The sequence below is a fragment of the Oryzias latipes genome, chromosome 23, assembly GCF_053564925.1.
Source record: "Oryzias latipes strain Hd-rR chromosome 23, Olatipes_Hd-rR_3.1".
Classification (NCBI taxonomy): domain Eukaryota; kingdom Metazoa; phylum Chordata; class Actinopteri; order Beloniformes; family Adrianichthyidae; genus Oryzias; species Oryzias latipes.
In genome coordinates, this window is record NC_136259.1 from 16840531 (window position 1) to 16855402 (window position 14872).

General features: G+C 39.2%; 1 protein-coding gene across 32 annotated transcripts in view; it reads left to right on the forward strand.

Moving 5' to 3' along the window:
- Positions 1 to 14872, forward strand: part of wnk1b (WNK lysine deficient protein kinase 1b) — a 79985-nt gene that overhangs the window by 60862 nt on the left and 4251 nt on the right. For 11 of the 32 annotated variants that reach the window (XM_020714209.2, XM_020714219.2, XM_020714210.2 and 8 more), the window contains 21 exons: positions 19 to 172; positions 273 to 389; positions 1148 to 1258; positions 1625 to 1676; positions 2228 to 2362; positions 2640 to 3495; positions 3875 to 4188; positions 4270 to 4331; positions 4598 to 4654; positions 6591 to 6674; positions 6760 to 6796; positions 6885 to 6964; positions 7113 to 7409; positions 7495 to 7766; positions 7950 to 8025; positions 8112 to 8241; positions 8625 to 8807; positions 9079 to 9171; positions 10893 to 10934; positions 13307 to 13470; positions 14816 to 14869. In XM_020714209.2, coding sequence (XP_020569868.1) covers positions 19 to 172; positions 273 to 389; positions 1148 to 1258; positions 1625 to 1676; positions 2228 to 2362; positions 2640 to 3495; positions 3875 to 4188; positions 4270 to 4331; positions 4598 to 4654; positions 6591 to 6674; positions 6760 to 6796; positions 6885 to 6964; positions 7113 to 7409; positions 7495 to 7766; positions 7950 to 8025; positions 8112 to 8241; positions 8625 to 8807; positions 9079 to 9171; positions 10893 to 10934; positions 13307 to 13470; positions 14816 to 14869 — 3370 coding nt within the window. The other 21 variants (XM_020714215.2, XM_078942224.1, XM_078942225.1 and 18 more) reach the window with 13 other exon arrangements.

Here is a 14872-nt window from a genome sequence, read left to right on the forward strand (position 1 = left end):
GTCTTGTTTGCATCTTAGTGGTCATTCAGAGGCGTCGGGGCTGAGCGACGGCAACGAAGGCGGAGGGGGCGGCCAGCATGAGGGTCGCTCCAGCAAACGCAAGCCCAAGCGTTCCGTACGAAGCCGATCGCGCCACGATAAGATGTCCAAGGCCAAACTCGATGTGCTCAGTGTAATGCCACACCTCACATGCCACACAGTCCTGTAATGCGTTTTCTACGCCTGTTCTTGTGTGTTTGATATATTTTTTTGTGTCTTTGCTGTTTGTGCAGATTTCAAACCGGGGAGACAGAGTAGCTGAGTGTCAGCTGGAGACTCACAACAGGAAGATGGTAACATTTAGGTTTGACCTGGATGGAGATAACCCTGAGGAGATTGCTCAGATAATGGTAGGACAACATTCAAAACAGATCATTTATGGTTCTTCAACGGTGGAGGGTATAAGAAATTCAATTCTCACAGATGAAAGCACATAAAATCAGAATTATAGATAAGAGGATTGGATCAAAGCATAATTTTTCATCTCAGACAAAATTTCTGCCTCCCAATCAGACTTCTTTAAAAATGTTTTGTTGTTGCAAAGTCAGTTAAGGTAAAAAATTGGGACTTTGTTTTAAAAAAAAGCAAATGTAGGAGTTTCAATTTTTGGAAAAATAAATAAATAACTTATTTGATTTGCTAATTTCATATAAATCAGAAACTTTCGAGGTCTAAGACTAAAGTGAACGAAGGCATCAACTGTGAAAATGTTACCCTTTTTGTGCTGCTGCACTGCTGATGTCTAAAAAAACAGCACACAACATCAGGTTCAGGCTTTTTTAATGTGACTTTTGGCTGAACTGTTCTGAGGAACAGGCAAATTAAACCAGACAGACTAACTCAATTAAATCTTCAGGATGTGAGCAGAGCCCATTTGTATCTACTCCACTTTGTCCACCAGAACAGTTTGCCATTGTTTGATGTTTTTTTCACAAAGTAGTCCTCACTGCAGCAACTTTTTTATAACCTCTGTGAACCAAAAAACAAAAAACAAACTCTAAAATATGTGACATTGATGTAGTTTTGGATACCCACCCATGTTTTTTCAGCCGTGACAAAACGCCTCTGTATTGATGGTATGAATATGTCTTAACGTGTGCACATTCAGGTCGAGAGTGAGTTCATCCTGGAGAGTGAGAGGGAGTCGTTTATCGAGCAGGTCAAAGAAGTAATCCAGAATGCAGATAAAAAAGGTCTGGAAAGAGATCCAAACTGCCAGGTAAAGGCCATGTTAAGGTAGCGGCTGTTTTGCAGATAATGCCAGTGTATTTAGAGGCCCACTCTGATTATCTTTTGATGATCTTTTTTAAATGCGTTTATTTCTAATACGATTGTGCTGTTTTTATCCATTATCATTTTCTGGGACATAGTTTTTGCAGAGCTCCTACAAGTGTTTTAAAAACGTCAATTTTTATTCACAACATAAAGAAATAATAAAGAAATACTCAGAAAAAAACCAAAGCATGATTGTTGTCAGAGTGGATCTTTAATAAAGGTTTTCTTCTCCCGTAAAAAAAAATAATATTTTTATTATTGTATTTTTTGTCACAGTCAATTTGTCTAATTATTATTTGTTGATCTGTAGTCGACAGGTGACAAGAAAGAACAGATCCCTGCAATATCTGTCCCTATGCCAGGTAATAACCATGACAAGTCAACAGTACTAACAAACAGTAGAGAAATCCCTGACAAAAAGATTTAAATGCTCTTACTGTTGTGCAGATATGCTGGCCCCAGCAAATATTTGTTTAGATTAGGACAATGCATATTAAATATGCCAGAATTAGCACTCAAGCTAAGTTGCATCTGTTGTCTTATTTTAGGATGGGTGAAAACTAAAAAACATGCAGACATTGCAAACAAACAAAGGGAAAGGCATGGAGCTTATCAACACACAACAGAGTAGACAGGACCACAAATCTTAAAAGTTTACATAAAAAAAACTCTTAATGGAATTGATTCACCTAAAGGATCATTTTAAATGAGTACATGTCTTGTTTGTTTGCAACCACTGCTTTAAAACTGTTTTGAATCTTGTATCATGTTTAGTTTCTGTGGATTCTAACCTGCACTAATTCATGTAGCCTGTTCTTTAGTAACGCTGCATTGTAGAATATGTATTCTTTTATGGGATTTTTCTTCTTATAAGGTACAAATGAGGATCATGTATTTTTGTATTTGTTCCTAGACATCCCCTGTAGTCCATCAAAACAGATAGTGTACTTGGGACGGAAGTTCATTGTTAGCCCTGTACCTGAAGCCAGGCTGAAGGAGCTGGCCTTTACTTCCCCTCCTCCCTCATCCCTTTGTGTTGCAGACACCGGTAAGTAGGGTTTAGGCATGCTTGGATAACTGTTATTATTAAATAAAGGAAATCTTGTCACATTTTTTATCATTTAATTTGTGAAAGAACCAAATGAAACCTTAAAAGACTGTAAAATTTACAAATGAAAGTTACCTTAAACAATTAAATGAAGAAAAACGTTGCAATCTGGTGAAAAAGCTTTAATCTCAGCTATGATCTTGAAGGATTTAGCTGAGACTATGTACCTCACAGTGTGGATTACAAAGTAATTTCTCTGTCATTTCTGTCCTTTCAGCTCCGTCTCAGCCTCCAGTTCCAAGTTTGAGTTTGTCCCAGTCTGCCGGAGCAGTCAGCTTACAGCAAGCCTTCTCTGAGCTCAGACAGAACCAGTTTGACCCAGGACCTAGCACTGCCCCACCCTCCATTCCCTCCATTCCCCTTGTCCCAACTCCCCATCCTCTCCTGCAGCCTGTGGCAGCTGTAGTGTCTTCACGCTGCAGCACGCCTGTTTCCTCTATTGATGGACTTTCTATTTTAAGCCAGGCGAAAGAACAGGTGCTGGACGTCACTCATCCTCCTCTTGCACCTTCTTCCACCCCTTCACCTGCACCCCTTGCCTGTCAAAGTCCCGCTTCTTTATCTCCTCCTGCCTCTGGGGTGAATCAGTCTATCCCTCAGTCACAGCTGATTTCTCAACCAGTGATGCCATCTTTGTCCCAAGCACAGGTTCAGCCCCAGGCTTTCCTGCCGCCCTTACCAGTTTGTCCTGTCACTGCGACTTCAGTACCTCTCACTTTAACAATAGCCAGCATTCCTTCAACAGGGCTCGTCCCCTCTCCTCCCACCCAGATTCCAGTATCTTCTCCTCCATGTTCCACTCTTCCAGCCAGAGAAGTCTCGTCTAATCATCCATCTCCCACTTCCTCCCTGACATCTGCCCTAACCACCTCCCTCATCTCGACCACAGTCATCCAAAGCCCCCAGCTAGTGCCTTCCACCCCAAATCTCTGTCCCTCCAGCTCGTCCCCTGTGGAACTGCCACCTGTGGTCACCAACTGCTCTTTGGTCCAACCAACCTGGGTCCACACACAGCCGTTGCCCCCTGACCTTCCTGGGCAGACACACACTCCCTGTCTGGACTGTGACACAAGGTGGGGGACATCTTGAGTTACAACAGAAAGCTGTTATAGGTATCATGCGATATTTTGAAAATGATAGATGACAAGTTATGGTTATAAAATTGTGGAAGACTTTATTTTTCATTAGACCAAGTATTAGTTGGAGACCCACTCTTATTATCCCAGCAAACAGGAGGGGGCGTAGCTCCGCGCCAACGTACCTGCCCATGCTCTAGTCGAGAAAATGTCAGGTTTTTTATATTTTGGCTAAAAACAGCAAAATCATAATAAAAAGACCACTAAGAATGCTTTTAAAATGGATCAAGAGATGCTCTGAGTGGATCTTTAAAGCAAAGTTGTGTTTGTGTAGAATAGGTGATTTATGTTTCTGACCGATTTCTGTGTGTCTCAGAGGTGAGGCTGCCTCCGACTCTCTGGGAAAACCAGATGATATTCAAATTCTGGACAAAAAGCTGAGAACTCTGTTCATGGACCTTGGAGCATCTGCCCAGGGGGACGTCTTAGCTGCTGATCTTACCTCAGCCGTCTCCGTGCCTGGTACTTCATCCCCTGTTTGCCCTTCCTCGAGCTCCATCATTCCTGTCACCACTCCCAACTCCATTCAGCAGGCTCCTCAGCCTCCTTCCAGCCTGGCCCTGGGGCCACTAAGCTCCCCTGCTCCAATACGAGGACCCGGGACTCCCATCTCCAACTCTGCACCAAGTGGTAGGAATGTGACTTTAGATGTTTCTCATTTTTATACATGACAGAGCTTTTAAGTAACTTACTGACCTTATTTTTTCGCAGTCATACCTTCCTCTTCCATAAGTCAGACCACTCCATCCAAACCCCCCCTATCCAGGCTTCCGGTAAGTTCCACTTTTTTCACATCCTATCAATCGTCATTTGGACTTTAACAGCATGTGCATGTACTCAAGTAAAGCTTTCACGCTGTTCTACACTGTAGCGCTAATGTAAACAAGTCTAATTTAGTCTTGTTCAGGGTGACATGAGCCCTCGCAGCATGAAAGTTCCTTTTAACATCCTTCATGACATTAACTTTGGAATCTTCACCAAATTTTTCAGTTGTGTTTCTTTCTCCTGTTCTCTCCGTTGCATCTTTCTCTGGGATTAGGCCACTTCTCCTCCTTCAGAACTCCTGACCTCCTTGCCTGGACCTTGTCTAATACAGGTGTTTTATTTATTTATTTGTAATGTTTAGGATGTCCTGCCGCACTAAATCCAATGCCTTTGCTGCCATGAACTTTGTGTTTTTCTTCATCGAGTCAGTCGGAGCACTTGTCATATGTCTTTGTATTTGAACATTTATTAAGTGTTTATAACACTTCTGCTCACAGAGCCATGGACATGACTAAAAAAAAACCCAACAAAATGTTCCCTCAAAGTAATCATTTGTGGCCGCAGTTTAGTATTTTGTGGACACAAATTAGTATTTTCATTAGCATTTTGTGCACACAAAAGGCACAAATTAGTATTGTTTTAGCATTTTTGTGTGCATAGTGTAGTATTTTATTTGCATTTTGATGCCACAAATTAGCATTTTGTTGCATTTTGTGTGCACAAATTTTATTTTTTTGTGTTTTAGCCTTTTGTTGCCACAAATTAGTGTTTTGTGGTCACAAATTAGCATTTTATTTGAATTCTGTGGCCACAAAATTAGTGTTTTATTGGCACAAAGTTGTAGTAGGAACTGATGACAATAAATACTAGTTTGTGCACACAAACATGCTAATTTTTTCTTATTAAATTATTTGTGGCCACAAACTATTCATTTGTTTAAATTGTTTATCTTCTTTTATGTTGTGTCCAGGGCTCTATGGCTTTTTTTCCTCCTCTACTTAAGCGAGACAACTAACAAAAGTATCAAACCAGTACACAAAAACAGAACCCATTACATTTAAAAACAGGACATCTCATAATCTGTAATAAAGCCATTTTAATAAAAAAAAAATAGAGCAATGTACAAATAGAGAGTTTCCATTAATACAGGATAAACGTGAAGACCTTCATGAACTCTGATGCACATTTAATATCCCAGAGAGATTAAAGACTAATTTCACAGAACAGAGACTGAGACTGAGACAGCAATGAGGGCAAGAGCAACGCAGACTGACGTTAATTTCCAGGCTGTTTTCGTGGCTTTGAAACACACAACACAGTGAATAATGAGACATAGCTTGCAGCTCTCAAATGAAAAATCTGACCTGCCATGCTAGAAAATTCCCTTCTAGGCTCTTATGTAACTAAATGAGACATGTCCAGTTTGATTAAGATAATCCTGCTGGAGCTGGGGGTTCATAGGGGGTGAGACTTAGATGGAGGCTTTCTTAATTCTTGCTAAATTGTTGAAAAGAAAAAGCTTTGAAAGTCCTCTACAATCCCCCACAACTCTGAGTTCCTGGAAAAAAAAATTGGTTTGCTTTAAAAAAAGAAAAGAAACAAAACACCAGAATAGAAGTTTTGTTTTGTTTTTGGTTTCAGTTGCAACTTTAGTGAATGACTTTCTAGGCATCTATAAATCAATATTTTAATTTTTTTAGTTAAGTTTTGATTCTTGCCTTAATCATTTACAATGTTTTGCAAAATACTCTATATTGTTACATATAGAGTATTTTACTTTTGTATTGTAAAATAATTGCAATATAACAGGATGCTTTTATTTTGAAAAAAAGCTTCAAAGCAAACCGGGTCTTTGTGCATTAGTTTGGTTTCACAAAGAATTATGTTCATCATGCGTTTAAGTAAAAAAAAAAAAAGGCCGTCACATAACCTTAAACAATTCTGAACCTCCCCCCCCCCCCCCCCCCCCCCCGAGTCTGTCTGATTTGTTTTTGTTTTTTTTTATAATTATACTTCGGCATATAAAAATGCAATCACCTTTGTGAAGGTTTATCATCGTCCGAAGATTTATATCTACTTAATCATTTTACACTCATTCCACAGATGTGGGAACTTAAAGTTAGGGATCATCCATCTTTAAAAAAAACAAAAACATGTGCTTTGGCTAATCTGTGCTTACCTCAATAATATTGCTCAAAAGTGCTGGCTGCTCTTTCCTGGCTGCTTTATAGTTGCTCGTCTAACATTAAGTCTGTCAACACTTCAAGTCCCAGCAGCCTCTGGAAGATCTGGATGCCCAGTTGAGGAGAGCTCTGAGCCCGGAGACGGTTCCTGTCGGCTCTCACACACCGGTGAGCACAAGTTTGCTTTTGAACAAGATTGGAACCATGTTGTGACATTTCTTACCTTTTTTTTCTAATTTTGTGCAAACTCCAGGCCTCTCTCAGTAGTGTTTCTTCAATAGGACCACCAAGTATGTAGCTATTAATTAATGATCATATTTAGAGTTCTGAATGTTATTTTTTTTCCATTCAGGGACTCATTTCTTATTTCTGCTTTAGTTCCTTTTTCTTTGGCAGAAGAAAGGGCGTTTTCTCCTGCTCCTCCTTCAGTTGGTGGAAGAAAACTGGGAAGATTTGAGGTAAAAGCCACAACTGGAGCAGATTTAAAGTCCCACTCCAATCATCTTTTGATCTATTTTAAAAGTGCTCGCAGTGGTCTTATAATCATGATGATGCCGCTTAAAGGCAAACATTGAAAAAAACTTTTTCTTTTTCTCTCTTCTTCAGGTATTACCAGCTGCCGAGGAACCTTCCGTCCAGCAGCCAACCTGCACCGACTCTTCCTCTACCACCTCCTCCACTTCATCCTCGTCCTCGTCCTCATCCTCATCCTCCTCCCTTCTTTCCAGCCCAGAGAACACTTTGCACAAAAACTCCTCGTCTGTTCTGAGGGGAGAAGGCAGACGAGTTGGGGATGTTGTGGATGGATTCCTCCAAAGGACATCTACGGGATCATATCAGACCTCTCCTTTCACCTCCCCCTCCCCCTCCCCCAAACCGGCTGCTGTCACGGGACGCACTCAGGTAGTAGTTGTGTTAGTCCTTTCCTTATTTGGCAACCAAACCATCATTTGATTTTTGGGGGTTCTCTCCGTTTTTTTTTTTTTAGGTTACTTCTAACCCAGAATCCCGGGTGGGCAGGTTCTCTGTGAGCCGAGCCAACGAGCAAAGCATCGAGTCCAAACTGAACCCTCCACCTACTGCGCAGACCGCTAATGGACCCAGTCACCCGGTCCAAGATTTGAGCCCAGGATCCCAACACAAGACCTCCTTACCGATTCTGAACACCAACTCCTACAGTAACTCCTACATCAGCAGCGACAACGATTCAGAGTATGAGGACGAGGACTTCAAACGGGAAGTCAACCGCCTCCGAGAAAAGTAAAGTAGCCCTTAAATTATCCTTTCAAAGCCACCTTTTCCTTCTCCATGTTTTCTTTGTTATCATTTATTTTCCTCTTTTTCTGCAGCACTTTACTTTACTTAATTAAATCTTAGAAACACTCGTTACTGTCATTTCTGATATTTTTTTATAGTATTAAGCATGTTTGTTTCTTACACCAGACATATGCGTGAGATCCAAGCGCTCCACGTGCGGCAGAAAGAGGAAGTAGAAACTCTATTCACCAAATTGGGAAAGGTACCCCCTTAAGTTACAGAATGAAACTACTTCAGTTGACTTGGCATCCGATTCAGTTTAGTAAAGCTGTTTTGGTACTCACGCAGGCTCCTCCTGCAGCTGTCATCCCTCCACTTATCACTTTGACGGGTCGGCGGCGTCGACCCACCAAGAGCAAGTCCTCAAAGTCCTCCAGAGCCGGCTCCACGCACGGCAGCAAGAGTCCACTGCAGCCAGGTGTGCGTCTCACCATCTGTGATCATTCAATACAAAATTTATACTTTTCTAGTTTTTGGTTAAATTAAAAGAAGAAGAAAAAAGTAGATTTTTTTAAATAAACCATAGTTTCACAAATGTCAAAACATTTACTCTGTGCCCTCTCTGTGTTCATGCATTCATGTGCAAATATTTGTACGCGCGCGTTGATTTGCTTGTTTGTGTGCACTGGGTTGGATCCTGAATCAGGCATGGAGCTTGGAAATCTCTGACAGCTTCTCTCGTCTGTTTTCTGTGTTTGTGGGGGTGTCTGGGTGATCCGTCTCTCTGTGTTTTGTTTCCGCTTTCTGTGTCCGTCCATCCTCGCCCTCTCCTCTCCTGCCAATGCCCTGTGCGATTTCCAGACAGCACTTTATCCGCTCAGAGCGCCCCGACCATGTGTGCCGGCCAGCTGGCTGCGTTAGCCGATTCAGGAGGTGGCACCGTTCTCCAGCCTCTAAAAACGTCTCCCTCCAGCGACATCTTGTGTTCCACTTACACCAGCGACGCTGCTCTGTCTGTGCCCAGCCTGTGCGCTCCGTCCCCAGGTATGCCATACAGCATGCAGAGAAACGCAAACACGTGCACACAACTATAAGTGCTTTTATTTGTTCTGAGCGGATAACTGTGGGAAGGCTCATTCTGTTGTCGTTCTTTCTATTCACTCCTCTATCTTTCATGAACCTTTTTCTTCTTCTTTTTTTGTTTTCTCTCTTTTCTCTCATCATCTCCACCTCTCTGAACACCTACATGGTTTCCGTTACCCCTTGTTCTCTCTCGTCACCTCCCCCCTTCTCCTTCCCTCCTCCCTGTTTTCAGGCTGTGCAAAGTTCAGCTGGGGCTCAGAGCGTTTGGCCTTCAAGCCCGGTGGCAGAAGAACGCGCTTTCTGAGTACGCCCTGCTTGGCTCTTTGTGTGTAACGCTTTATTTCTTTGCTCTTCTCTTTTATCCTGCTTACTTACCTTCTGTTCAATGTTTGTGTTACTCTTAAAGAGATCCGTTAATTCCTGATCACTTTCTTTCTCAGACGAGGGTAATTTGTCAGTTAGTGCTGAATGCATTTTACTGTTTTTTTATTGAAGATCAAACTACGGCACACTTATTTTACATAGATTAGCAAACTTCTATATGGATTTCCTTTTTTAAATTCATTTTTGGTAGTCGCCACCTGAAGATCCACAGTGTTAACTGTGTCCCACTCCGATCATCTTTAGACTTATTTAAAATCATTACACTGGTCTTTTAATTGTGATAATACAACTTTTAGTCAAAATTTACAAAATACCTGTGTTCAGAGAGCTTGTGGCCTGCCCAACGCATTTTTGATGTCACAAATAAGCTTATTTTCAAACTGTATTTTTTTCATTTTAAAAACATCAAAACACCATTTTAATTGGGGTGGGTATTTAAATACTTTTTTTTAATTTCAGTTCTGCTTAAGCTGCAGACCAGTAGGGTTACAGATGGTATAATCAAGAGCAGAAAGTACTTGTAGTGAGCCCCCCTTTATTGGAAAACAAACCAAGAAGCAGCTGGTGTCTCTTTCGACTGTGGGATTAAGTCACTATGTTCTAATAAAGTCCCCCCCCCCATACCACCATGTTGAAAACAGTTCTGATCTGACTTACATGGTCTTTGGCACATGTGTACAAGATGGAAGGAAAGCCCAGCTTTGTGAATCCTTTGATTGAAAACGTCACCGCTGCCTTTTTTTTAGGAATATTTGGAGCAGTTTTTAACCTCAACTGAGTGTTTAGTGTTTTGAAATCCCCAAATAGTGTGAATTTGAGCATTTTTTACCCCCAGTAGTTTTGCTAAAATATTGAAAAAAGTTATAAGTTCAAACCTAAAAACTATCGGTTTTGTTTTATTTTATTTATATTTTAAAAATGTGTATTTAAAAATTAAAAGTGTTTTTAAAGTATGAAGTTAAAACTTATATTTTCCCAGTTATTTATTAATTTAAGCGCTGACATATTTGACAGATGTATTTTTCGGAACCCCCTGCAGCTCAAACCCTTTTTGCTCCTTCCCCTCACCCCCTCCCTCACTCATAGCCCTCACCACACCAGGATCCTCCCACCTCCACCCTGTCACTGCTCCACTCACGGGTGGGACTTATTAGCTAGTAACATATTCACTCTTAAATGCTTAATTGAAATGAATGGAATACACGATTGACCCGGGGGGGCAGAATCCGGCTCCTGGCTCCCCAGAAGCATCTTAAAACTTATTTTTCTGCCTGTGAGTGCAGGAAAAGCTTTTCTTCCAGAGAAGACAGAAGAGCTTTTAAAACTGCACTGTAAGAACATGAAGGTTCCTTTTTTAAGTGGCCTTTTTATTCCTATATTTGGTCTGAAAACACTAATCTTTCAATGTGATCTTTAATCAGATATTTAATTTAAATATAGAAGACTTGTACAATTTAGATTAAAAAAAACAACGTATCGTCCTAATGATCACTTTTCAACAGTTTGACAGGTTTTGAGGTGTTTTTTGTCAGCACAGCTCACTCACTGTTTTCTTTGGAGTAATTGTCACACTAGGATTGCACTGTTGTTGGTTGTGTGGTCATGTGGGCGGGGTTTAACTGTCTGTCTCCCAATCCTTGACTGTTGTCTCCGGGCGCACAGGGAAGATGGTGAAAAAAGTCTGCCCCTGCAACCAGCTCTGTAGTAACTATCTCTCTTTTTGGACTTTCCTCCCTCCATATTTCCACCCTCTGCTCGTTCAACCCCCACCCCCCCCCCCACCCCCACCGTATATGAATTTTAATTTGACCGTAAGCCTCATTTGAGGGTCAGTTTGGTTCTATCGGTTGACAGGAGCTTTTGCAGTTTTAACACAAAAGGAGAGTTTTCAGTTTGAAATGGCTAAACTGATCTTCCAGACTCAAACTGATCCTGCATGCAGCCCCCCCCACCCCCCCCCACCCCCCCACCCCCACCCCCACCTCACCTCCTGATTTTGAACACTGAACAGCTTTTTACCTCTCTGCCTTGCTCCCTTTTTTCTACATTTCCCTCATTATGGTCTGAACTACAAAGACCAGAATTCCATGCTCCAGCAGTCAGTGGTGGTCTAGAGCCCCCCCTCCCCCCATTCTTACTCTTCTCCATTTTGTTTAGCATGAATTAGCAGTTTCGTTTTTGTCTGGACAGATGCAAAGTTTTCTCCTTTTTAAATTTCCCTGCATTTTCTGTTTGTTTTTTTTTATAAACATATTTCAGAACCATGCTGGCTTTTCATAGTTGGAATTCCAGGTGCTTTGGTTTAAGTTGTATAAAAAATATATCGGCAAAAGAATGTTGGCATTACCCTTGATAAAGAATAATGACTTTTGGAATTTCTGAATTATTTGTGCAAATACTGAAAAATTATAATTGCATTTTCAAAGCATTGCTTGCAAAATCTTTAATTCATTATTATTATTTTTTAGAAGGCCTATAAATTAAAGTAGACAACAGAAAACAGCAGTACCAAATCAAAAACAAGATAATAAATGCTAAAGTGCTGATTAGTCTTTACTACAAACTTCTTAGGAAGCCAGGAAGTGAGAACTTATTTAATACCAACCCTTTACAATTCTGTTTTTATATTATTTTTTTATTATATTATTGGTTAAAATGCTACAACCAGAAACAATAGACATACATGCCAACTCACATACTATACAAATATTTTTGAAACATTTTACACACATTCATATACCACCAGCCTGTTACTTTACAGAACCACTACATTCAAATCTTTTCTTAAAGGTCTTAAGTTTTCCTACTTTTACAAGAAATGGCTTTTATGACCAGCAGTTGCATAAAAAACAATAATTCAAAAACATCTTAGACAGGTTTGCTGTGGCAGAATTTAGTGAAAGCTGCTCAGTCATGACTGCCACCTTGAGGTTAAGGAAAGTATTACAATAAAAATATCAGTTTTAACTTTAAAAAAATGCTGCTTTTAATTGAAGTTTTTATTTTCAAGATGAACTGTATATGGCTTTGGGGAAAAAAAACTAAAGAAATATATTTCTTTTTGTACTTTTTGTACAATAAACTACAAAGTTGGTAAAAATCTAAGTTTCTCTGTAACTAAGTGATTGTAGATCCTACATTATTGGCAGGAATGTGCAAAATTGTTCTGTGGAATACATTTATTTCAAGCAATCAAAACTAAATGCCACAAAAGACAAACAGGAGAAATTTACATCTATATTAAATATTAAGATGATTAGTCGAGATTTGATTTGAAATAAAAAATTAGAATTAAAATTTATATTTATGTATTTATATACCGAAGTTTAAAATACATATAAATATGATGCAATAGTATTTACTCTTCATTAAATCTTATAGCTACAATCCATGGCTCATTGAATCCATGAAATGTGAAGTTTGCCCAAAAAAATTAGTTTTAATAATTGCTTTAAATTTTTCAATTAATTTCTATTTAATTGTATTCCTTAAAAAAGCGCCCTCCCCAAGGCGACGCTTTTACTGTCATGCCTACTGATTGTTAAACTTATTTTTCTCCACTTCTTCTGTTTGGCATTCAGATTTTTGTTCAGATCATCAGTAACCTGTCGCTTCTGTTAATCCTCACATTTCTAGGGTTTCCCACATGATAATATCGCCTCCAAAATGATTAAACACTTTTCTTTGTTTGTTTAGAAAAAAAATCATTTTCTCCATCTGTTGATGCACACAACAGTAAAAACAGTAATTTACAGGAATCTGTCAATCATCTCATGTTTGGTAGTTACTGTTTTTATTGTTTTTCTTTTTGTTTTGCTTTTTCAAGGCTTTTTTTTTCATTTAGTTAAAAATATCTAAGGATAAGGATCCAAACTACCACATTTGTAATATATTTATGTGGGAAGCTCTTGATTTCCATTGAGAAGTGTAAGCAAATACATTTTCTGACCATCTTTACCTGCCATTTAACTCACCTGACCAGTCTCCTTGTTAAAACCAGAAAATGTCACTTAATCTTCATCTTCACAATGGTTTTTCATCTCTTTTGACCCTCGTTTATCTTTGTATCACCACAGGGACGAACAGCACAAACGCAGTGGGTGGTTCTGGTCAAAGCCAAGATGGCTCCCAGTCTTTGCCGGCCAGCATATCCGCACCCCACCAGAGGAAAGGAACCTTCACAGATGACCTCCATAAACTGGTGGACAACTGGGCCAGAGACGCCATGAACCTCTCACAGGTTTGCTTTGATTTAGCGTCAGGTCCCAAAGTGAAAGTTGCGGTTAAAGGAGGAGAAAATACAGAATAGAAGAAATACTACATTGGTAACTGAAATAAACAAAGTGTTACCAGTGTTATAACAATTTAACAGATTGAACCAAGCTTAATTAAATGGAAAATATTGGATATAAACACAGAATGATTACATAATGCTACCAAATCATTATTATTATTGTTATTAATAATAAAGAGCTGCCTGAAAAACAATATAAAATAGATTCATTTAAATATTGAGGCTTGAAAACTTGAAAAAAGACACAAAGAAAGCATAGAAAAACACATGAACAAATACGTAAATGTGTACTTTTATAAATGTGTGTATTTTTAAGAAAAAGCTATTTATGAAGTAGGTCTGTGATGTCATTCATATCGTTCAGAGATTCACTTTCTGTCAAAAAAATGACGTTTGCTTAGTCCAGGCTCAGCTAACTTTAAGGCTGAAAGAGTCACTTTCTTACTGATTAAAACCCACCAACAAAAACTGAATTTCTGTCTTGCAAGAAACAAATCTTGTAAAGAAAGAAAGTTTTAATAGCAAAATAAAAAAACGTGTGTTAGTGACTAGAGTTTTTTTTTTTAAATAAAAATCCTTGGAGGACTGTTTTCTTTCCCCATTGGTAGATTTTTTCCCCCGCTTATGTAAAGCAACTACCAATGGGGTGAGAATTGTTGACGTATTTTTGGGACCTGTTTCTGCTTTGTGCTGTGTGCAAGAGTAGCAAAGTCCCCCCTTTTAGATATTTTTTTATGTACAACAATTGAATGAAAGTAGTGTTATATTGTTCTGTAAAAAAGCTATTTTAAGTTATTTTATTTTTGACAGTTGCACATGAAAGTTCCTTTCAAAATAAAACACATCCTGTATCGCAGAAGATTCTCCTGCTGCAGCAGATTTCCTGGAAGTAGGAAGTTGAAGTTTTAAGTTTTTATTTGGTTCTTCAAATATTACATTTCACATGAACCAAAAAATGAAAATAGATTAAAATGAATTAAAATGGAAGAAAGCCTGGTCAAACATGGTTTCTTCTAAAAAGACTTTAGTGCACTGTCATCCTTTTTTCTGTTGAATACATGACAATGATGTAGAATCTAATCATTTTTTAAAAATCTGTGCATGTAGATGTAATTCTATACTTTTAAGGGCAACAACACTGCTGTTCAGCAGAAAATTAGAATATGTACTTAAAGCCTATTCTAATAATAAACCACTTTTAACAATCATTCTGCTCATTTATGTATATAATTTGACTAGTTTTTGGATTCAACTTCCTGCTTTCTTTAACTTTTTTGGGGGGACTTTGCAGGGGAAGCGCAGTGCCAAGCAGCAGCAGGCCCCAACACAGGGACACAGCTATGAGGTT